Source organism: Aquarana catesbeiana, linkage group LG03, assembly GCF_042186555.1.
Source record: "Aquarana catesbeiana isolate 2022-GZ linkage group LG03, ASM4218655v1, whole genome shotgun sequence".
NCBI lineage: Eukaryota > Metazoa > Chordata > Amphibia > Anura > Ranidae > Aquarana > Aquarana catesbeiana.
In genome coordinates this window covers 341,048,139-341,072,371 of record NC_133326.1, presented here as the reverse complement: position 1 = coordinate 341,072,371, position 24,233 = coordinate 341,048,139, and the positions used below count along the sequence as shown (strand labels likewise).

The 24,233-nt window shown below is 40.2% G+C and overlaps 1 protein-coding gene across 2 annotated transcripts in view; it reads left to right on the top strand.

The window, feature by feature from the left end:
- Positions 1–13,288, top strand: part of PPARGC1B (PPARG coactivator 1 beta) — a 150,692-nt gene extending 137,404 nt beyond the window's left edge. For both annotated transcript variants that reach the window (XM_073620563.1, XM_073620562.1), the window contains exons 10-12: positions 3,807–3,925; positions 4,415–4,569; positions 6,456–13,288. In XM_073620563.1, the coding sequence (XP_073476664.1) occupies positions 3,807–3,925; positions 4,415–4,569; positions 6,456–6,529 (348 nt within the window). In that variant the 3' untranslated portion in view covers positions 6,530–13,288. The remainder of the gene's footprint in view (positions 1–3,806; positions 3,926–4,414; positions 4,570–6,455) is intronic.
- The last annotated feature ends 10,945 nt before the right edge of the window (positions 13,289–24,233 follow it).

Sequence of the window (24,233 nt, the reverse complement as noted above, 5' to 3'; positions counted from 1 at the left end):
TTTCAATAAAGCAGCTGGTTTAACATGTTAAAATGTTTCTATGCCTCAATTTAATTATTATTTTAATTTGTTTTATGGGGTTTTATTGGAATTTTTTTCTCCCGGAAGGTAGAAAACACATAATTGGAGGGTAGTGCTGAGGGGAGAGGTTCCATTCCCCACAGATCACTTTTGAGACTTGCTCCATTATAGGAATCCTTAAACTGAAGAGATTTTTAAAGTAGAACTGGCATTTTTTTCCTTCTTGCCTATCTGTCACATTCATCCCTATTGGAAGATATCCCTTCCATAAAATGTTGATTTTTCCCATTACCTACTGCCCCAGTTAGTCACCAGGACAAATAGTGAGGGTGAATCTCCCCAATGTCGACACACAGAGCAATAAAAAAAGAGGTTATAGCTATATTCATTTTGAAATACAAAATATAGAGAAAAAGCTTTAGGTAGAGTTCTACATTTACTTCACTGTGTATGTAGACTTGCTTCATTTTGGCTAATGGAAAGGCAGTTGTATTATTGAGCAAAGGTTAGGAAAGCAGGCTTGTCACAAAGCAACCAATCAGGAAGTATATTCTTTAGACATGTAAAGTTTTTGACAAGGTTTGAAAGATCACAGAGTTGAATGTGTTTAGAGGCAAATTAATTGTACAGTGATGCTGTTTATGAAATTTTTATGTTCACATTTGCAACCATGGCTGTTCAGAATTAAAGGTAAACTCCAAAGAGATATAAAAGACACTAAATAAACATTTCTGTATTCATCAACGCCCCCTAAATATATTTTCTTTAAATATTAGCAGTGTAAGTATCTGAATTCTACTTGGTTTTCAGCCTCTTGCAGTCCCTGTGCAGCAAAGCTCAGACTGTGGAAGGGAGAAACTAGAAAGAGACAGTCATTTGTGCTGCAGTGCAAGGATCAGGCTAATAGGAGCAGAGCAGAATTATGGCCCGTACACACGATCCGAGAATCGGACAAAAAATACTGCTTTCGACGCAGTCGTATGATAATCGGATCGTTAGTACAGAGCTTTTGAGCGATTTTTGGATTGTGTGTATGGGCCATTACAGAGAGCTGAGATCATCATTCTGCTGCTTTTCTTTTTACTGTCCAGTCACAGGTTAGGGGAGGGACAAGACCTATGAGTGTTACTGAATTGTAGCAATGACAAATCAGGTCTCCTGCTCTACCAGACTGAGCTGTGCTGTGTAGTAGAGATGTCATTTTTCTTCCCTCATTATAACATAAATGTAAAAACTAGATTACTGGGTCCTAGTAATTTAATTACAAAATAAACCAGTTGATAGTTTTATGTAAAGAAGGATGTGCAATATTTTATATAGGATATTTGGACATTTTATAAAACCTGAATTTTAATGATTGAATATTTTGTTCCCTCTCCAATGGATTAAACTCAGTCTTAGTCAAGTGCAAATATCTCTAAGTTGCAGAACTTGAGGGTAATCAGCCGCGAAGGTAGAAAACAAGCAGTGCGAGCCAAGAGCACACTGTAGATGAGATTTAAATGGACCACAATGTCCTTCAAAATTACACTGCTACAAGCCAAATCTATTGAAAATTCAATAAAGTTGGAGCTGTATAACACCACTATGTTCATAACACATCTTTCATAATTCAGAAGACTTAAATAGAATGTTTTAGTCTTTATTCTTCTTAGGCAATCACAATATGATGTTCTTAGAGATCCTATGTGAGTTTAAAATTCTACCATTGATTTTTATGATGTTACCACTTGTAAATGATCACAGCAAAGAAATGAGATTTAAATAGGAAAAATAAATAACAATGTATTAAGTGGTGAGGCAGTAGCTGTTGTGTTTGGAATATCAAAGATCTAAAACCGTGTTGTAAAAATAGTGGGATTACATCAGGTTATGATGAGGTGGCACGAAAAGAACCAAAAAGCCCTCCACTAAATCAGTGGGATGCACAGCAGTTATTTGCCTGTCTCATTCCATCACAAGTCCCATAATTATTTCTTATTTTAGGAGAGTGGGCAAATCAAAGACCAAAAAGCCCTCCAGTCCTAAAGCAGAGGGAGCAGAAGCTGCCACTTAGACTAAGCTTTGGGAAGTTGCACTGCGCAAGTGGTGTTACCCCCGTGCTAAGTAAATGAGGTGAAGCTCTATCAACTTCAATCATGTACAATCAAAACTATTCAGTTATGTCTGATAGTTGTATAAACACTAATTAAATACACTATTTCTGAAAGCTTGTTGGCAAATTCTCTTCATAAATACATTTCATAAATCAGACCAGAGGCTTTGTACAAAGTGCAGTAACCCATGGGCCCTGGATTTTGATTAGCTTTAATTTTGATGATCTGATTCATTCCACTTTGACACAAGGTCATCTCACGTTGTTTTGATTTAACCACTTGCCGCCCACCCACCGTGAAATGACGGAGGGGCGGTGCAGTGGCCGCAACCCTGATCTCGGTAAGGAACCGATGACACGACACTTTAACCATGTGATCATAGCCGGTCACATGTAAATGGAAAAGTGACGTTTATCGGCTCTCCTCACACTGACAGAGCTGATCAGAGGCATCTCCTCGCAGGGGACACCAGGACAGGTAATTACGGACCATCAGTGCCCTGATTACAGTAAACCCCCAGCAGTGCCCATCAGTGCCTATCAGTGCCGCTTTTTCTGGCCACCTCATCAGTGCCCATAAGTGCACCCTATCAGTGCCGCCTCATCAGCACACATCAGTGAAGAAGAAAAATTGCTTATTTACTAAATTTACTGACAAACTAACCACCAAAAGAAAGCTCTATTTGTGTGAATAAAATGATAAAAATGAAATTTGGGTACAGTGTTGCATGACCGCCCAATTCAAAGTGTGAGAGCGCTGAAAGCTGAAAACTGGCCTGGGCAGGAGGGGGGTGAAAGTGCCCAAAATGCAGGAAAAGCAGATTTCTCCTTGATTCTGAATATGATATTAAAGTAATACTAAACACACACTATTTAATTTACATTATCCCTTCTCTTCCTGTATGTGGATGATGGCACTGTAATTGTTTTATTTAAAAAAAAAAAAAATCTAGTTAGCTTTTTTCCTAATCAATATACAGCTGTCACATGACCCAGCTCTTTGCCAGCCTGTCTGCAGGGAAACCTAAGCAGGATGAACATCTAGTCCTCTGCTGCTGGTCACTTGTTAAAAAAAAATATATCAATGAAGTGTTTTTTAATTGTAATACAAATATATTTTTGAACTCAAATCTTTATTTTTTGACAATAACATGGTGTGGGCAGATTTCTGCCAGTCACAGGCTGTCAGGCCCCTCCAGCCTGTGTCTTAGAATAAGAGGGAGGTGAAGTCGCCATCAATCTACATGTAATATCCCACCCCCATTGTGTTTAGCTGGTTGGTGAGAATGGAGGAGGGAGGGAGTGGGCTGTTATTTACCACTGTGTATACACCCACATGTGTGACTCTATAATCACATGGGCTGCTGAAATGTGATGGGGAGGAAATGCTCAGCATAGAAACTCACTGAAAACTGAGCATGTGCAGAGCTGCCAACACTGCTCTGCAAAATCCTTAGCTGAATTAGGGACTTGGACAGAAGGGAGGGAGAGAGAGAGAGAGCAGCAGGATCAACCAGATTTTTGCAGAATACAGAAAACTAATCTCATAGTGGCTGAGTGAGTATGAACAGCATGTAATACACCATTTATTCATAGTTTTTTATGATGTGGGTTTAATGACACCTTAAGAAGGAAAAATCTTTTCTGAAAACCTTGTCGTATAGTACCAAGTCCTGTGTTGTCTTTGCAGGATGATGGATTTGTCATTGTCATCAGAAACCTCTCAAACAGCATTAATGCTCATGAGCTGAAGAAAAGGTTTGAAGTGTTTGGCGAGATCCTTGAATGTCAGGTCCTCAACAAAAGCAGGTAACTAACCGTCTTTTTCCTCTTTCATTTGATAGAACTGAGAATGCATAAAATCCAAACTGCACATTGACACTAGAGCGCTGTGGAAACAGTCTCAGGAATTAGGGCAATGGCTACAAGGTATTGTACAAGTTAGAAACAGATGCCCACTTCTTAACTTTCTTATGTCCCTGGGTAACTATAGGGTGGAGATTTTGGAAACGACAGTGTAAGTTCAGTGACTAGCAGACGTGTGTCCTACTTATCATTTGCACGTAAAAAATAAAAACTTATGTATGTCAACTATACAGTATGTTTGGCTGTTTGCCTGGAGTTTCACTTAAATATAGATTACTACTCCCCCCTTCATAAACTCATAGGACTTGGAAATTCTTTATCCATTGGCAAAGTGTAATTTTAAAAAGTACGCAATTTTCTTTGGTCCAAAAGTATAATTGCACATTTATGAAGCCAGCCTTATGGAAATAAGTTAAACTGTTTCCCTTTCAGAGGAGAGAAGTATGGATTCATCACTTACCGGCGGTCAGAGCATGCTGCAATGTCACTAAAGAAGGGCCCAGCTCTTAGAAAAAAGAATGAACCATCATTTCGCATGAGCTATGGAGGTTCTAGGAATGTTTTTTGGACCAAATATCGGCATCTAGGTAAGAATCATGACCAGACATTGTTTAATGGTTCATCTATGCCTCTATAGTGTGTGTGTGTGTGTGTGTGTGTGTGTGTATATATATATATATATATATATATATATATATATATATATATATATATTCACAAATCTCCAATTCCAGAAAAGTTGGGACAATCCAAATAAAAACAGAATGTAATGATTTGCAAGATTCTTAACACCATATTTCATTCATAATAGAAAGCATATCAAATGTGTAACTACTTTCCGCCCGCGCTATAGCCGAAAGACGGCTACAGCGCGGTCCTTAATTGCCGGGAGGGCGTCCATGGATGTCCTCTCAAGCAAGCGCTGTCTGCGCATCGCTACGGGTTGCGTGCGGCGCTCTGTGATCAGAGTCTGAGTCTGCATTTTCTGTGCCCACCAGTGTCAGCTGCCTGTGCCACCTACCAGTGCCCACAGTGCCACCTACCAGTGCCCACAGTGCCACCCATCAATGTCCACCAGTCCTGCCAATCAATGCCCATCAGTGTCTCCTAATCAATGGCACAGATCAGTATTGCCTATCAGTGTCACCAGTGCCTATCAGTGCCACTTATCAGTGCCACCTATCAGTGCTACTTCTCAGTGCCAACTATCAGTGCTGCCTATCAGTGCAGCCTCATCTGTGCACATCAATGAAGGAGAAAAATTACCTGTTTTCAAAATTTTATAACAAACTATGAAACAGTTTTTTGGGTTTTTTTTTCAAAATTTTCGGTCTTTTTTTTTTTTTAGCAAAAAATAAAAAAAACAGCAGCAATTAAATACCACCAAATGAAAGCTCTATCTGTGTGGAAAAAATGATAGAAATTGAATTTGGGTATATTGTAGCATAACCGCAATTGTCATTCAAAGAGTGACAGCGCTGAAAGTAGAAAATTGGCCTGGGCAGAAAGAGGGTTTAAGTGCCCAGTAAGCAAGTGGTTAAACTGAGCAAAATGACTTGCTTTGCTTCGTAGTAGAAGAGTCTGGGTGCCTAACTGGCCTGTAGTCCAAACCGTTCACCAATTGAAAATATTTGGAGCATCTTAAAATGGAAAATGCCACAAAAGACCCAGGACTGTTGAGCAGTTAGGATTCTATATCAGGCAAAAATTCTAAACATTCCTCTCCCAAAACTCCAGCAACTGGTCTCCGTTCCCAGATGTTTACAGAGTCAGAGGGGATGCTACACTGTGGTAAACATGGCTCTGTCCCAACTTTTTAGAGACATTTTGCTGCCATCAATTTTCAAAATGACCTTATTTCATTTTCTTAAAATGGTACATTTTCTTATTTTAAACTTTTGATATGTCTTCTATTTTCTATTGTGACTAAAACATGGGATTATGTTTTAAATTCGCAAATTCTTGCGTTCTCTTTTTATGTAGATTCCGCACAGCGTCCCAAGTTTGGGGGTTGTGTATGTATTAATGTCTAAGTGCTGTTTCTGATAACATCTAGAAGTAGTCAGAGATATGTGGTAGCTGGTGACCTAACCCACAGAGCCTTGGCCATAACTGCACTGCATTATTAGTTGTGCCATTTTTTGATAAAGCGTTTGATTTTTTTTTATATGATGTTGTAAATCGGCCTTTCTCAAGTTGGGTTCTGCCTGTGTTCGTCACAGGTGCCCGGGGATTGCGGGTGGTGCTTATTCTTTTTGTTATTGGACCAGCATTGGTTTCACCCTCCCTTATAATCAGCATGTACTTCGATCTTGGAGAAGGGAGTGGTCATGCACAGCAAGGGGTCATCTAGAGACTCTCTAGAGAAGTGGCCTCTGGACAGCAAGTCACGTGCTACCCGGTGGGGGGCTCTAATGGGTTGCATTATACTTAATTTGTTGTTGATTTACACTGGTTGTCATTCTATCATTAGATTCAAATGTAGAAGAGCCCTCATCAATGAGGAAGAAGTATGAGCCCATGGATTTTGACAACTTGCATCGATGACAGCCTTATAACGGAGGAGTACCTCAATACCTCAGACAAGGCACTTCCAAGATGTTTACGTTTTTTGAAACAAAAAAAATTGAATAGAGAAACAAAAGACTTGATCCTTTAAATTGATGTTTACATTGAACAAAGCTGCTTCTGTATGTGATTTTATCCCATGGTGTTGCTGTCTCACTGCCACATTTTAGAATCGTTGCTTTTCCAGGTATGTCTGTAAACCTCCTGTCCTCCCCCTTTCCCCTCGTGGTTGCAGCTATGTTCTCCATAACATTTTGTCTGTAGTGCGTAAAAACAAAACCCAAATACAAAAAATGTCTTTTGTGAATAGTCTGAATTACAAAACTAATTTTAATTGGGGAGGGGAAAAGGGTGTATATTCTTAAAAAAAAAATAATGATGTATTTATGGTTCATATGTACTGTATTTCAGATTGTTGTTTGCTTCATCTTGAACTATGCACTCTAGTGAGGTGTTTGCAAAAGATCAGAATTAATCCTCAAGTTTTATTATTCATTATCCAACTGCAGGGCATTAAAGGCTGGTCTGGAAGAATGCATGGTATTGACAACTATAGACATAATATTGCATCGAAAGATGTTCATGTTTAAAATATATATATATATATATATATATATATATATATATATATATATATATAATGTTTAGTGGTGTATGTATAAATAGCACATTGTAAGAGTAGAAATTGTGTTTTTCAAGGCCACTGGATCGCACGCACATTGTGGAAATACCGCACTGGTACTTTAATACTTTCCTGCCTTTTTTAAGCCTCTGAGGGAGCTGTATTCATATGTGCTTTAAAAGCAATTTGGAACTTGCACAGTACTTACTTTACAGTTACAGTAATGAATCCATCAGTGTAAATACCACATTCCTTCATTTTTCTTAAAAAGAAAATGTTGTTTTGTTTGTAAGTACAGTACAAAGATTTGTGCAGTAGGTAACCCATAATTCCGTGTTGTAATGTGAATATTTTTGATATGTACACTTTTTCCTCTCGGCATCCAAGAACAGTTTGAACATGTTTTCTATACATATAATAGCTCATATCCCTTGTCTGTCTAAGCAAAAAAAAAAAAAGGATCGGTTATTATGCCTACAAATGAAAGTGTGCAAAAAAAAAAAAAATACTTCAATGCCAATGTCAACCAGTCAGCTTCTCCTATAGATAAGAGAATGAGAGGGATAAACGGATTGATTGGTAGGCACACAGTTTCTTTCAAAAGCTTATTCTTTGGTTCTGATCCAGCAATATGTAATGGGGTGCCCTGTAAGAAATGTTCTTGTCCAAAGCCTCATTTAGTCAAACAAACCGTATCTGTTATCATTGATAATATGTGTTTATTTCCAAAGATTATTAAGGAGATCTGTCTCCTTATCACCTTATTGTATGCAGTGAATTCACGATCTCGCTATGTGACAGCAATACATGCCTGGATTAATGGTCGCCATGTTGTGACAGAGGCATTTAGTCTTATGTTAGCCTCCAGTCTGATTTGGACATCCATTCTTTATCTATGAAAGCAAGCATGTGCTTTGTCCTCAAAGGACAAGACATCATTATTGCCCCTCACAAGCAGTACATACTTGCCCTTCCTTTGCACCCCCACCTAGCCATTCAGGTAGCAGCAACAATGGAAATATTGGGTTCTTTATGGCATGGAGGAGCATGTGACTTGCTCTTCTCTCTCTTGTGTGACAGTGCCGATGCTTGGTGATTTGTCCCAGAGTTGCCACAGGGCATGAGTAGACATTCCTGTAGTTTGAACTTCAGCAACTCTGATACACAGGACTTCCTTTTCTCAATTCTGGTAGCTAAATGGCAAGGTGGGGGAGCAGAAGTAAAGCAAACATGTTGCTGGGGAGGGGGGCATTAAAGTGAACCTGTTGCTTTGCCCTGCCTAGTTAAACCATGTGTTTCTAGTGCAGGTCTCAATCCGATTGTGACTGTGAAGCCACAAACATCACTTATCAAGACAAATGATAAAAGGCCTTTTATTTCTAAGGGAAATAACTTATCTTTGTGTAAAAGCCATTATGTCCAATAACACCAATGTTGTGAATATTCTTATTTATGGTTTGGGAACAGGGACTGCTGAAGCTGCTTAATATATGTTTACCAGGGTAGTTTAGAATGTAGGATTAAGCCATTTTGTGTAGATTAGGAGACGTAGCCTTACTACTTCAAATAGTTACCGGCTGAAGGACTTCTTCCGGTCTTATTTTTTTATATTTTGCCAAAGTTTCCAGCAGCTCCCACAACCCTGGGTAGGATTAAACATACCTCTTTGGCAAACACCTTATTGTAGATCTGCCTTTCTGTCATAGTATTTCCATAAAATGATGTTTACATGTGATTGCTATAGAGTTTACTGTAGAAAAAAAAAAAAAAACAAAAAGATATATAGCTATATATATATAAGTATATAATATATGATGCCCTTAGGGTAAATAGTAATGTCCTGTGTTGTGCTGATAGTTTTGAGAACAATATGAAGTGTTGGTCACCTGACTCAAAGCATACAGTTTACCTAAAGCCCATGATGCCTTGGGGTTCAAATTGTATCCAGATCAATGGTCAATATATTTTTTAAACAGTTTTTCTGTGGCAGACGGGTTTTCTTTGTTTTGCCTGCCTACGGCTTTTTTGTCGCCTGCTTGTAAAGGTCATTAGTGCTTCCTTTTGGTGACCAGATTTCCTTTCACATAGAAGACCTGATAGTAGATGCTGTTATGACCAAGTCTTTAAGCTTGGTGTAAATATTCAGTGGATTGAAGAACTGTATTTGTTTCCATGAGGCCTTTAGACTATTGTTTAGCAAGCTTGTTGTCCAGCACTTATGCAATGCTTACATACTTGCACAGGTAGTTACAAAGCAGGTTCTTCTTGAGTATGTTCATCCGTAAGCCACGTTTGATCCTTTTTTTTTATTTTTTTTTTTATGTTATGTTATTTCGGTGGTAACGCACTTAACAACTATGAATGTATTTCAAGATAGATTGTGGCCTGTATTAAAACTTTAACAGTGGCAATCATGTTTTACTGTAAACTCCTACTATGGAATCATACGGTATTTTTTTATGACATTATTGAATCTGTAATTTGGTCTTTGGGTTTATCATATTTATCAGTATAACAATAAGCAGGTTATTGAGTAAAGTACTACAACATGAATAATATAATGCATATTAAATATTTTGTTAACATGCTTACTTATGCAAAAGAAAGGTGTTATGGATTGTCTTATTTATAGACAATCTATAGGATAGAGTAAACAACTATAACATTATGTGATTATTTAGCCAGTGCCATTAATCATACAATAAGATCTATGAGAATATAGCAGTTTAAAACAGGACTCCAGAAAATAATTTTTTTATCAGATATGTTCCTCAATAACCACAAATGATATAAATCCACTTTGTGTGCACCAAATGCTTTTGCAAAGCCCTATAAAAACGCTATCAATGAATTGGTGACATCATCATTGTGCGGCAGAGAGCAGAGCTGGGGGATAGACACAGCAGGCTCTCCCACAATAAATTGCCTGCAGAAACCTACAAGGGGCGGATACAAGACCAGTCCCCCTGCACAAGGAGGGAGAGCATCAGTGACTGGTCTTTATTACATGAAACTCCTGCACAAAGTAGCAAGGTGCAGGAGTTGTTTCATGCTAGATCACTGCATGGATCTGGAAACAATACACAAAGGATCTCAAGAATCAAATAAAAATACCCATGCCTTTTTGTATTTAGACAATATTCGTTTAGCCCACATTTCAGCTTTAATGTAATAAATGACAAAACCTAGTTCGGCATAACACCCAAGTTGTTCAAGGCTGTGGTTGTAGCGCTTGCCAGGAACCACCTTTTTCTTTTAGACTGCATACATTTACAGTTGTATTCGGTGAGGCTCCAGTAGGGGTCACTACTTGAAGACAACTGAGTGGTGGGCCCACGTTGGGTTGCTACATGGAAACCGTGGTTGAGTCTGTCCTGTTTGCCCTGTTTCTAGAGATAGCCTCGATCCACCATATTGCCTTCAACTCTGAAGCCACATTGTGAAAAGCACCAGTGTAAATCATCTTCTGTCATTTCTTTAAGAACAATCTGTCAGACAAACTGACTTCACTGGGAAATTTCCATTAATAAGTAGGAAAATATAAGAGGTAGGTCATTCACCTGAAAATGACCCTAATATATCAGTGAGCTTCACCAAGAGACTTCTTGAGTAATTTACATACAAAGAAGTCATAATAAGTCACCCTAATGTTTTATTTGTGGGTGGAGTCCTTAATTGAAATAAGTCAGGCACACATGCTCTTTATATTCTATATCAGTATTCTGGCTAAAAAGTACAGAAACCTAAATTTCTGTAGTTACAGTTCTGTGTAATCACATGTATTTTTTTCCCTGTTTTACCCCACAATTAATGCATACAGTATGCAGACACATCAATTGTAATATCTTCTATATTTAAAGTAAATGCACCTTGAAGATATGTATGGGAAAATGGAAGTATTAAGAATTCTATAGGGAATAGAGGATTATTATTTTTTTAAATGTTCTTTGAATGCAAGTTTTAGCCACTAAAATAAAATTATTTTCTTATGCCTAATGCCCTATAGCGTAATGTAATTGAGTATCTACTGATATACCTTCAGATCCTTCTTTCTGAAGTCCTTTTCACTGGATAATAAGAAAGCAATATGGCCAAGTTGTCTGTCCATGTCACATATTAGTCATGTGAATTGCATTAATCTGTTTCAATAAGCCAGTAATTCTCCTGTTAAATGTGACAGGTCAGCAAAACTCACCATTCCCCTAAGTGTACAGTCTGTTCATTTTTTATATTCTTTATTGTAATCAATAAATCTTTCTTTTCCCACTTTCTATCAGCAATTTGCCTATGGCTGCTTAAATTTCATTGTTGTCTGTTGCTTTTCATGTTTTCTCTTTGATTTCCTTGTGTTATTTTTATACAAGTGAAAACTCTAATCATTTGTACAGTTTTCTAATTTCATATTACACTCTACATGTACATTTTCCTTTTTTTTTCTCTTCTCGTGGTGTTTTGTCCTGTGTAATTACACTTTTGTATTCTTTCTTTTAACATTGCCCACCCTGAGCACCATTAAGCAATAGTATGAGAAATATACCGTCCAATTTTCTAACTTGCCCCCAAGTGCTCCAATAGCATAGTGTCACTGTCCAGTAGTCTCCTTAGTTAGACTTCCCCTAAAATGCCCAAATTTATTGAAACATATAAAGCCCTTTTTTTTTTAATAGCATAGAGGAAGGTTAAATAGCTGTCAGTTTTTTTTTTTTAATTCTGTGTCTCATTAAGCAGATTTTGCCTTCACTTCTTGTCCTTGTCCTGTAGCCTCAACAGAAAGTGAGATGATCTCTCCAATGTGGGGGATATCCCCTTTTTGACAGTTGTCATGGGAACAAATGTCCCTATTGAAAAATTTCCATTGTATTTCTGTTCTTTTGTCAACTCAGAATTTGGGATCCACACTCACTTTTATTTCCGGTGAGATTAGTGGTCAGGACAATTGGAGAGAATGAATGGCACTAATGAGGACACAGACAGTAAATAAAAATCTGACTATGGTTCTAACGTCTCACTATATCCAATCTAAATAAAATGCCTTTAATTATATTTTAAGGACATTAAAGGAGTTTATGTTGCCTTCTGTAATCAAGCACCCTTCAGCTATTTTCTAACCTGCATCACTGCTGGAACCTGATTGGTTGGCAAGTCATCGACACCTTACCTTCCCCTCCATTGTACTTCCACCTTGGGCCAGATTGAACATAGCGGGCCTTATGTGTAAAATGTTTTTGGAGGGAAAGTCCTTTATACCCATAGTGTGTCTCATGTATTTCTGGTGCAGGATGGAAAATGAAGCAAATAATCTGGTTTCTATAGACAACACAAACTTTCAGCCACTTTCTTCATGAGTCTACAATTCAGAATGACCCATGGGCTTTTTTGGGTTTCCATCAAGACAGTGATTCTATAACCCTTGCAATCTAGAATGTAATACTCAAGATCTCAGTGCATGGGGCATTATTAACAATCTAGCGTGAATATGGGTAATAAAAAATGTTTTGTATGATTTAATATTTTTCATTAGGATTGTGTATGGATTTTTACCATACCACATCAGTTTATTTATGATTACATAATAAATCTATTTTTTTGTATGAATACTGCTAATTCTTGAATTAATGGTTAAAATGAATGATTCATGTGTTTTTTGTTTTTGTTTTTTTGTTTTGTTTTTTTAATGGTAGAGGTGTTTTTTTTAATATATATATTTCACTTTTAAATTTAATTCTGTTATACCTTTTTATTTATGTACCATACATTTTACCCTCAAATGGCATACATTTTTCTTGACTTTTTTTTTTTTTGTGTGATTTAACTGTCTACCTTATAAAGAAAGAGGATGTTTTATTGTATTTTTACATTCAGATCGTATAGTTTCGTAGATAATTTAACCAAAATCGCTCAGTGTATTATCCAGTGAGTAAAATTATATTTTAAACTGTGTAAATACTTTCTGGACTGGCTTCTTTTATTCAAATTCTATTCCTCTGGATAAGGAATTTCTTGTTTACATTACGGAATAAACTGTAGAATCTCTACGTTCATGTACTGTAAATAGCAAATGTGTTCAGCCTATGAATAAAACTATACCATGAATGGTAAAAACCTAACAACTAAAATTCATGTCTTGTGGATCTACCTTCTTCCTTTTTACAAATGGATGCACACTTTTTGGTACCCATGACTTCAGATCCTTTATTTTTCCCTATGGGGCAATTAGCCATAACTTTCTGTCTCATGATTGGAAAAGAGGGAAAATCTATCGTAACTATCCAAAAGGTCTTGGATGGAGTTGGGCTTTCACATTAATCTCCTGTTCAAGAGGAGGATTTTCAAGAGGATCTGTCATAAGGCAATTAATTTAAAGTTGAACTCTAGGCAGAAATAAAAGACAGCAGCTCAGACTGCAGCAAAGGAGGAGCATGCCAATATTAATAGAGCAGAATGACTGAGATGTAAGTTCATTAGTCTACTGCTTTTCCCTTTCCTGCCCTATCACATGTTGGACACAGCTTTTTGGTGTTACTTGGAGAAAAATAAGGTTTGCTGTGCTGTGTGGCAGAGCTGTGTAGGGCCACCTGTCAGCTTTTCACATGTACTTGATCGAAAGCTAAATGCAGGCCTATCTGACTACCCCCAAGTCTGTTCAGGTCCAGAAACAAAAACTAAAAAGGACTGCATCCTTTTTCTGTTTTTGCAGACCTAAACATGATGGATTGGAGGTAGCCTGATATAAACAGACCTTGTTACAACCAAAATTGTAAATTTATTTTATTGGGATTTTATGTGATACACCAACATAAAATGGCACATAATTGTGAAGTGGAAGGAAAATGATAAATGGTTTTCAGCATTTTTTACAAATATCTGAAAAGTGTGGCGTGCATTTGTATTCAGCCTCCTTTACTCTGGTACCCCTAACTAAAATCTAGTGAAAACCAATTGCCTTCAGAAGTCACCTAATTAGTAAATAGAGTCCATCTGTGTGTAATTTTATCTCAGAATAAATACAGCTGTTCTGTAAAGCCCTCAGAGGTTTGGTAGAGAACCTTCATGAAGGCCAAGCAACACACCAGCTAGTTCAGGGATAAAGTTGTGGAGAAGTTTAAAACAGGGTTGGGGGCGTGGCTTGGACTTCCATGTGAGCAGACATGTCTCACAGAGGCTCCGGCATCCTGATTAACAAAATCCTGAAGTGAGCCCGATCTACCGTAGCAATAGACTGGACACTCCGCTCCCAGGGTGGGGCTACACCTGCAGCGACACCCGGTCGATCTACAACTAAAACGGGGGTGTCTAGGAGGATGGAGGAGAGCCGTTCGGCCGTCCGGCATGGCCAAGATAGCGGATCCCCGCTCCCACAGCGTGCGGGGAAGGAATCACAGCTCTCGGCGGCTGCACGCCTGGAAAGGTATGCCCACGACACTGGCACTCATAAAACTACACAGCCACATACCTCATATGCAGCAAAGGCAGCAGCTACAAAAGCCTCCCAGCAAACAGCACAGCATGTCACAGAAAAGATGGCCCCTGGAGATGCAGAGCACACAGTGAGGAATCCCCCATCCCCCCTCCTTCCTCTGGAACAGCAAGCGCTCCAGGCACTGAGCATACTGAGCCATCCCTGCATGATATACTGACTGCAGTTCACATGTATGGCTCCTCACTAAATTAACTCTCTATTGAAGTCAAAAGCATGAAAGAAGGCATATTACACATAAGACAGGACATGCAGAAAATAAGAGAGAGGGCCACTGCTCTGGAGGGAAGAGTGAGCACACTAGAGGATGATATACCCCCCCGCTCAGGATATTCACGTCACCTCAGCTAAATCCACAGACACAGCGAATAGAGTTTAGGACATGGAGAACAGATTAAGGAGATCAAATATTCGCATTGTCGGTATGCCTGAAAAATCCGAAGGAAAAAACCCCACTGATTTTATTGAAGCCTGGCTAGCTGACACATTTGGGAGAAATAACTTCACTCCATTCTTTTCTGTTGAGAGAGCCCATAGAGTGCCACTCCGTCCACCGCCACCAGGGGGCAATGACAGGCCATTTTTGCTGAAATTATTACATTACAAGGACACAGATATTATCCTTCGTCTGGCCAGACAAAAACCCAATATGGCAATACAAGGGGCCAGAGTGTCCATATACCCAGATTTCTCAGCGGCTGTGCAGAAACAAAGGGCAAAATACACTGAAGTCAAAAAGAGATTGTGCGCAATCTCGGTAGTATATTCTATGCTCTACCCTGCCAAGCTGCGTGTGGTTGCTAATGGTGCGGTGCATTTTTTTGAAAATCCAATGATGGCTATCAACTGGCTTGACCGCCACAAGAGACACTTACAGGCAGCCGTGCGTGGAAATGAACCAGGATAAGACAACTTATAACCTCCATGCACTGATTCTTAATGCTCACCTTAGAAAAAATGGAGTCCGCAGAGAGTCACAACTGACTTTATTGATTTCTCGTAACAGTGACTCATATAGTCTATGACTTTGAGGGCACAAGGTCCCAGCCCTCGTTAATACCACACCAAGAGCCCTGCGGGGCACCAATGGAAAGCTTTCCAATGGAAGTTTCATTGTTCCAGTTTGTTTTTCTTTTTTCAGTTTTTAAGCCCTGGTTGAATGGGCGCTTTATATTTGGGTCGCAAGGCAAGTCCGCTTTGCTGTTAGATGCAGACCTGCAGAGTGGGACACATAGTACGAGCCACACAGTACACTTGCTATACTTCAGAACTTATGTTGAATCATCTGAGTCCGCTTATCACAGACCTCCCATACGGGAGAATGGGTCACAACCAGTAATAAACCCGAATGGCTAAGCAAACAGAATCAGTCCTCTCATGGAATGTGAGGGGCCTACATGACCCTAAAAAGAGAACTGCCATTTTCACCTTTGTCTCACACCGGACCCCCACTGTATTATGTCTGCAAGAAACGCATCTCACTAAAGATACCACCAACCTGTTACACCTCTCGAAGTATCCTATTCAATACCATTCTACACATACCCGGTATTCAAGGGATGTGAGTGTACTGTTTTCCGGGACTACCTCATTCATAAAAATTGATGCACAAATTGATGTAGAGGGCAGATTTATTTTTCTGATGGGGTCTTGGGATTCACATGCATGCGTGATTATAAATGTATATATACCTCCACCTTTTAATTTAACAGTACTGCAATGTCTTTCCAGATTTCTAGCAAAATATCCTCAGGTTCCAGTATATGTCATGGGGGATTTTAACAGTACTCTGGACATGTCTTTAGATGTGCACAGGAAATACTGCCCGCAGGCCCCCAGGACATATATAGCTCTTGCAAAATTTTTAACGGAAATTGGGCTTTTTGATTTATGGTGGTGTAAGTTTCCTTTTAAGGCACAATTTTCATGTCACTCACTAACGCACTCCACTTTGTCACGCATTGATTTAGTATTGGGCAATACATCAACGCACTACTGTTATCCAAAGGTCACTTATCTTGCTAGAGGTCTATCCGACCATTCCCCGGTACAACTCAGTTTAAGCTTCCCTACTGTAAAACTACCAAAACACTGGAAGATGAATCCTTTCCGGATTCCTCTGTTTAGAGACACTAAACATATGCAAATGCAAATTCAACACTTTTTATTGGATAATAAACATTCTGCCCCACCGGGTATAGTTTGGGACACTTTGAAGGCTTTTATCAGGGGATGTGTATCAAGGTAATGGCCACAATTAAAACAAAAAGCAGACAATGGGCAACGGATGCCAGTATAGCGGTAGACAAAGCAGAGGAGGAATTCTTACAAGTGCCCACACCTGATAGTGAAAGAAAATGGAGAGACGCACAAAAAATGTATCGCACCATACATACCCAACAAGCAGAAAACAAACGTTTCTTTACCTCACAAACATACTTTGAAGAAGGGGAAAAAACAGGCCATATGTTATCGGTAATAGCCAAATCGCAACAACCATCACCAATTATTCACCGCTTGGCGGTGTCACCAACACAAGTAGTTACAGACACCTCTTCAATTATGCAGGTATTCTGTACCTATTTTCAAGATGTGTACTCCTCAAAGGTGAATTACTCCGAAGCCGCCTTAACTGAGTTTTTAGATGGAATCTCACTTCCGACAATACAGGGGGAAGGCAAAAAACTGCTAAATGCACCGATATCTCTAGAAGAATTGCAACTTGCACTAGCAACATTCCCTAATTCTAAGGCCCCGGGAAATGATGGTCTCCCAATTGAGATGTATAAGAAGTTTGGTGGCATACTCCTACCGGAATTGCTCCACACCATTAAGGAAGCACATGCTAATGACTCCTTACCAGACTCCATGTACGAGGTAGTGGTCCTGTTGAAGCCTGGGAAGGATCCAAACCAACCTGAGTCATACAGGCCTATATCGCTTTTAAATAACGATTTAAAATTGATTACTAAAGTCCTCGCTATGAGGTTGTCCAAGTTGGTGACAAAAATAGTACACCCGGATCAATCGGGATTTATACCTAACAGATCCACAGCATACAATCTTTGCAGATTATATCTCAATATGCAAATTCCAACAGATAATCAAGGCCAAAGAGCTATCCTTTCACTAGACGCCGCTAAGGCATTCGATAGCGTAGAATGGGAGTACCTTTGGAGGGTGCTAGAGAAATTCAATTTAGGGGAGACCTTTATTTCCTGGATTAAATTACTATACAGGGCACCGAAAGCTTGCATTAGAATTAACAACACACTATCTTCCTTCTTTGACCTACACAGGGGAACAAGACAGGGCTGCCCATTATCCCCGTTGCTCTTTGCTCTGGCCATAGAGCTTCTGGCTGCTGCTATCAGAGGGAACCCGGAAATATGCGGTTTTAAAAGGAAAAATTTGGAAGATAAAATAGCCTTGTATGCTGACGATGCGCTCATCTTTTTGGGAGACATGTCTGCCTCTTTAACAAATCTCATGGAGTTAATCTGTAAATTTGGATCCTATTCAGGGTTCAAGATAAACTGGGACAAATCCACACTGTTACCGCTAGATCCCCTTGCATCGCCTCTTCCTTCAGCAGTAGACCAGATTAGGGTGGTAGATACTTTCCGATATTTGGGTATAGTTACACATCCCAACCTAGATCTATATGTTAAACTCAATATAAACCCTCTGATTAAAAAATTCCAGGAAAAAGCAGCTAGTTGGATTAAACTTCCCCTCTCGGTAGTAGGCCGATGTAATTTGATAAAAATGGTCTGGGGTCCACAACTTTTGTATGCGCTCCACAACGCCCCCATATGGATTCCTATCCAAGTTTTCAAAAAATGTAACACCATATTTCGCTCCTTGATCTGGAGGAAACAGGTGCCGCGTATTAAATTGGAAACATTACAGGAGGCGAAGGACTCGGGCGGGCTGGCAGTCCCGAACCCATAATATTACTTCATAGCGGCCCAATTACAGCACCTAACGGGATGGCAGAGCCCCGAGTCATCAGACCCTACGAGCAATATTATACGCAGTATACTCTCGAGTGGGGGTCTTGTGGAGTGCATGTATGCGGGAGAATTCCGCAAAGTACCTGAATATCGAACCATGGTGCTTATAGATAATATATGGAATAAGGCCAAGCAACACTTTCACTATGAAGGGTATTCTGAATGGTCTCGTATATGGAACAATAGCAACTTTCCCGAACTGTGTAAATTAAAGGGCTTCTCTGCGTGGTCTAGGAGCGGGGTGGTGTATATCCCGCAGCTATACCAGGGCGGACTCCTACGGGACTTTCAGTCCCTAAGGGAAGAATATGGCATACCAAATGTCTTGTTTTTTTCAATTGTTTACAACTTAGGCATGCCATCTCAGCACAAGCTACACTGTCCACATGGGATTAAACTAGACCCACGGTGCTCACACAACTAGTAACTTCAATGTCTAGGAAAGGACAGCTATCATCTATATATGAATCCCTAATAATGCAGGTATCCAAGACTATGTCATTAAAATGCAGGACAAGCTGGGGGGAAGATATAGGCCACATGACAGATGAGGAATGGTCTGCTATAATGGTGAATGTACCCAAGGTGTCCCTTTCCTCCTCCCAAAAACTTACACAATTATTCATTATACACCAAACTTACCGTACCCCATATAAGCTACATAAATGGCACAGAAGAGATGACCCTTTTTGCCCTTGTTGCAGGATAGATAACGGTACTCTTGTACACATGCTCTGGAAGTGTCCAAAATTGCAAAGGTACTGGTCTGAAATAATCAGCTCTATAAATAAAATATGGAATCTTACATTTTTGGTTGACCCCAAACTGTGTCTGTTGGGTTGGTTAGACGAGGAATTATATACACCGCACACTTACATAGCCATTATCAGAGTATTGTTTATTGCCAGAAAACTTATCGCCAACACGCGCAGAATGGGTTAATACCATAAATGACACTCTATTGAGGGAAAAGTTGACATACCAGCACAGAGGTATCCCAGCAAAATTTGAACATATATGGGATCCTTGGTTGGAGGTACCTGGTTTAGCCCCCTTCCAGTTGGTCCAAAATAAAATACTTGGTGGCAGGACATAGATGCCTACTCCCCTTTTCTGAGGGAGGAGACTGTCTATACTAGGTGGGTGAAGAGTGATATGGTGACGTAGAGACTCAAAATGTGGATCAATCTGACATAATATTCTTGCTGAGAAGTGGTCTTACTCTGTAGTAACGAGTTATATGGTTAACTTATATTAGTTAAAGAAAGAACACTGGAACCACCCTCCCACTGTTTGGGGGGGGGGAGGGTACCTCTGCACCGACCGATTGTCCTCTCAAGGACCGGGAGCGGAGTAGGGGTACAAAGCACTAAAAGGACACGCTTACTAAAAGTAGAAAATACACGAAATGGTAAATACTGGTATAGACATGTAGAGATTTGTCTTCTTAAATTGATTGTAAGTTCACATATACCACAACGATGCAGGAGAAGCAATCCGATTGGTTGTACATTTAGATAATAATATGTCCTTGGCAATGTAATTTGATGTATGTTTTTGTTTTTGTTCTTGTTTTAAGGAAGAGTTTTTTCTCTTCCTATGTTTTATAAAAAAAAAATATGATTTAAAAAAAAAAAATCCCAAGGGTTAGGTTATAAAAAAAAAATCCCAAGCAACATCTCATGGAGCACTGTTCAATCCATCATCCAAAAATGGAAAGATTATGGCACAACTGCAAACATACCAAGACATTGCCGTCCACCTAATCTATAGGCCAGGCAAGGAGAGCATTAATCAGAGAAGCAGCCAAAGAGGCCCATGGTAACTCTGGAGGAGCTGCAGAGATCCACAGCTCAGGTGGGAGAATCTGTCCACAGGACAACTATTAGTCGTGCACTCCACAAATCTGGCCTTCATGGGAACACTGGCAAGAAGAAAGCCATTGTTAAAAGAAAGCCATAAGAAGTCCCGTTTGCAGTTTGCGAGAAGCCATGTGGGGGACACAGCAAACGTGGGAAAAAGGTGCTCTGGTCAGATGAGATAAAAATGTAGCTTTTTGGCCTAAAAGCAAAACGCTATGTGTGGCAGAAAACTAACCCTGCACTTCACCCTGAACACACCATCCCCAACATGGTGGTGGCAGCATCATGTTGTGGGGATGCGGACAGGGAAGCTGGTCAGAGTTGATGGGAAGATGGATGGAGCCAAAAACAGGGCAATCTTAGAAGAAAACCTGTTAGAGTCTGCAAAAGACTTGAGACTGGGGCGGATGTTCATTTTCTAGCAGGACAAAGACCCTAAACATACGGCCAGAGCTACAGTGGAATAGTTTAGATCAAAGAATATTCATGTGTTAGACTGGCCCAGTCAAAGTCCAGACCTAAATCCAATTGAGAATCTGTGGCAAGATTTGAAAATTGCTGTTCACAGATGCTCCCCATCCAATTTGACAGAGCTTGAGCTATTTTGCAAAGAAGAATGGGCAAAAATGTCACTCTCTAGATGTGCAAAGCTGGTAGAGACATACTCAAAAAGACTTGCAGCTATAATTGCAGTGAAAGGTGGTTCTACAAAGTATTGACTCAGGGGGGCTGAATATAAATGCATGCCACACTTCAGATATTTGTAATAAATAAATTGAAAACCATTTATCATTTTCCTTCCACTTCACAATTATGTGCCACTTTGTGTTGGTCTATCACATAAAATCCCAATAAAATACATTAACATTTTTTGGTTGTAACATGACAAAATATGGAAAATTTCAAGGGGTGTGAATACTTTTTCAAGGTACTGTACACCTGGCCGTCTGTAGAGCTGTCACAGGTCTGCCAGGCACAAACTAAACGGCACAGATGTCAAAAGCCTGACTGAAAGGACCCTAATTCAGAACTAAAAGGACAGAAATACAAATCCTTAGGCTGGCAAAACCTCTTTCACACACACACAAACACACATACAGTATCTCACAGAAGTGAGTACACCCTTCACATGTTTGTAAATATTCTATTATATCTTTTCATGTGACAACACTGAAGAAATGACACTTTGCTACAATGTAAAGTAGAGAGTGTACAGCTTGTATAACAGTGTAAATTTGCTGTCCTCTCAAAATAACTCAACACACAGCCATTAATGTCCAAACCGCTGGCAACACAAGTAAGTACACCCCTAAGTGAAAATGTCCAAATTGGGCCCAATTACCCATTTTCCCTCCCCGGTGTCATGTGACTCGTTAGTGTTACAAGGTCTCAGGTGTGAATAGGGAGCAGGTGTGTTAAATTTGGTGTTACCGCTCTCACTCTCTCACACTGGTCACTGGAAGTTCAATATGGCAAAGAACTCTCTGAGGATCTTAAAAAAAGAATTGTTGCTCTACATAAAGATGGCCTAGGCTATAAGAAGATTGCCAAAATCCTGAAACTGAGCTGCAGCATGGGGGCTAAGACCATACAGCGGTTTAACTACATCCCTACTGAACTGGCTTTGCTGAGTCTGCTATTAATATTTTTGGTAATTGTCTCCTATCTCCTATCCAACTGCACATCCCTACTGAACTGGCTTTGCTGAGTCTGCTATTAATATTTTTGGTAATTGTCTCCTGCTGCCATATCTTTAAACTTCCATATTTACTGCTAGCTCTATAACAAACACACTGCAATAGCAATATTACTGGTGATTGATTCTCAACTCCATATGGCTTGAGTGATCAAGAGAGGTAATTAGCTTTACGACCCTAGCCTGTGTCTGTAGCTGGCCTGGCCCTGGCCATCTCCTCCCCATATTCAGGTGTCTCACATCAGACCCAATAATGACCAACTGAGAAATGCATCCCAGCTTAGTCTCTCTATAAATTTATGGCAGCTTATGGGGTGGCGCAGACAGGGGCATGCGCAGACATCATGGCTCTTTCCTGAGTGGCTCTGTCACGAGTGATGCGCAGTTTCACCGACGCAGTTTAACGAAAGCAGGATAACTAAAGCTGCATGAACAACAGGAACTCTGCTCCACTCTGCAAGACGACAAGCAAACCACCTTTGAAATGTATTTTATATTAGGTTAGTTTCCCACTCTCTATCCACTAACATGCTCCTTATTCTCTTCCTTCTCACATTGGTGTCTTCTATCCTCAAATTATCTTTACTCTACCCCTCCTCTCTTCCCTGCAGCATGCACATATCACCCTCACTCCTACCCTCTCCCTACTATGGCACCCATCATCTCCTGCAGTTGCTGCACCCACATGCTGACATAAACACCAGGGCCACTAGACACGTGCGCTCATACACATCCCACTCCCACCTTGCCTTCCTCACCCTCCTCCTTCTCCTAGTCTCAGGTGACATTTCTCCTAATCCTGGCCCGCCATTTTCCAAATGCAAGCCACATATCCAATACCCCTCCCCCTCTGGCAACCACCGCAATCCACTCAGTTTAATTTCTATCCCCCTGCTTCCTCAAAGCACCCCACCAATCTCATGTGCCCTTTGGAATGCCCGCTCCATCTGTAACAAGCTAACATCTGTACATGACCTCTTCATCTCTCATGGCTTGAACATACTCGCCATAACAGAAACCTGGCTGCAAAATTTTGACTCAGCTTCTCCTGCTGCCCTCTCCCATGGTGGTCTCCATTGGACTCACTCCTCCAGACCCAACAGACAGAAAGGAGGTGGAGTTGGCTTCCTACTGTCCCCACAAAGCACCTTCCAAGTCCTTCCTGTCCCTCCCTCTCTATCCCTCTCTTCTTTCGAGATGCACTGTATTCGTCTGTTTTCTCCCATTTCTCTGAGGATTGCAGCAATTTATAGGCCTCCAGGACCGGTATCGCGCTTTATTGATGACTTTGCTGCCTGGCTACCCTACTTTCTCTCCTCTGAAATACCCACCATTATTCTTGGTGACTTTAACATTCCTGTCAATGTTAACAGCCCAACTACAGCTAAACTTCTCAACTTAACCTCACCTTTTGACCTAACCCAATGGACACATACTTCCACTCACTCCAATGGTAATACCCTTGACCTTGTATTCTCCCATCTCTGCAACCCTGGCAACCTCACCAACACCCCCTTTCCTCTATCTGATCACAACCTCATTACTTTCACTGTATCCTTGCCTCCAACCACCCATCCCTCCAAGCAGCAAACAATTACTTGTAGAAACCTTCACCACTTTAACCCTTCTCTTCTCTATTCTGCTACTGACCACCTATATGACATAATCTCTCCCCTGTCCTGTCCTGACCTGGCCACTTCTGTCTACAACAGTTCACTCTCATCATCACTAGATGCACTTGCTCCTCTAACCACACGCAGAATTAGGCCCTGACCGTTACAACCCTGGCAAACTGACAACACTAGAAATCTCAAGAGACATTGCCGTGCTCTTGAACGACTGTGGCGTAAAACCAAATGCCTGCAGGACTTCACCCTATATAAATCTGCCCTTCTAAAATACAATTCATGCCTCCATGCTGCCAAACAAGCCTACTTTGTCTCTCTTATTAATTCCTTGTCATCCAGTCCCCGTCGGCTCTTCTCAACCTTTAACTCTCTGCTTTGTCCA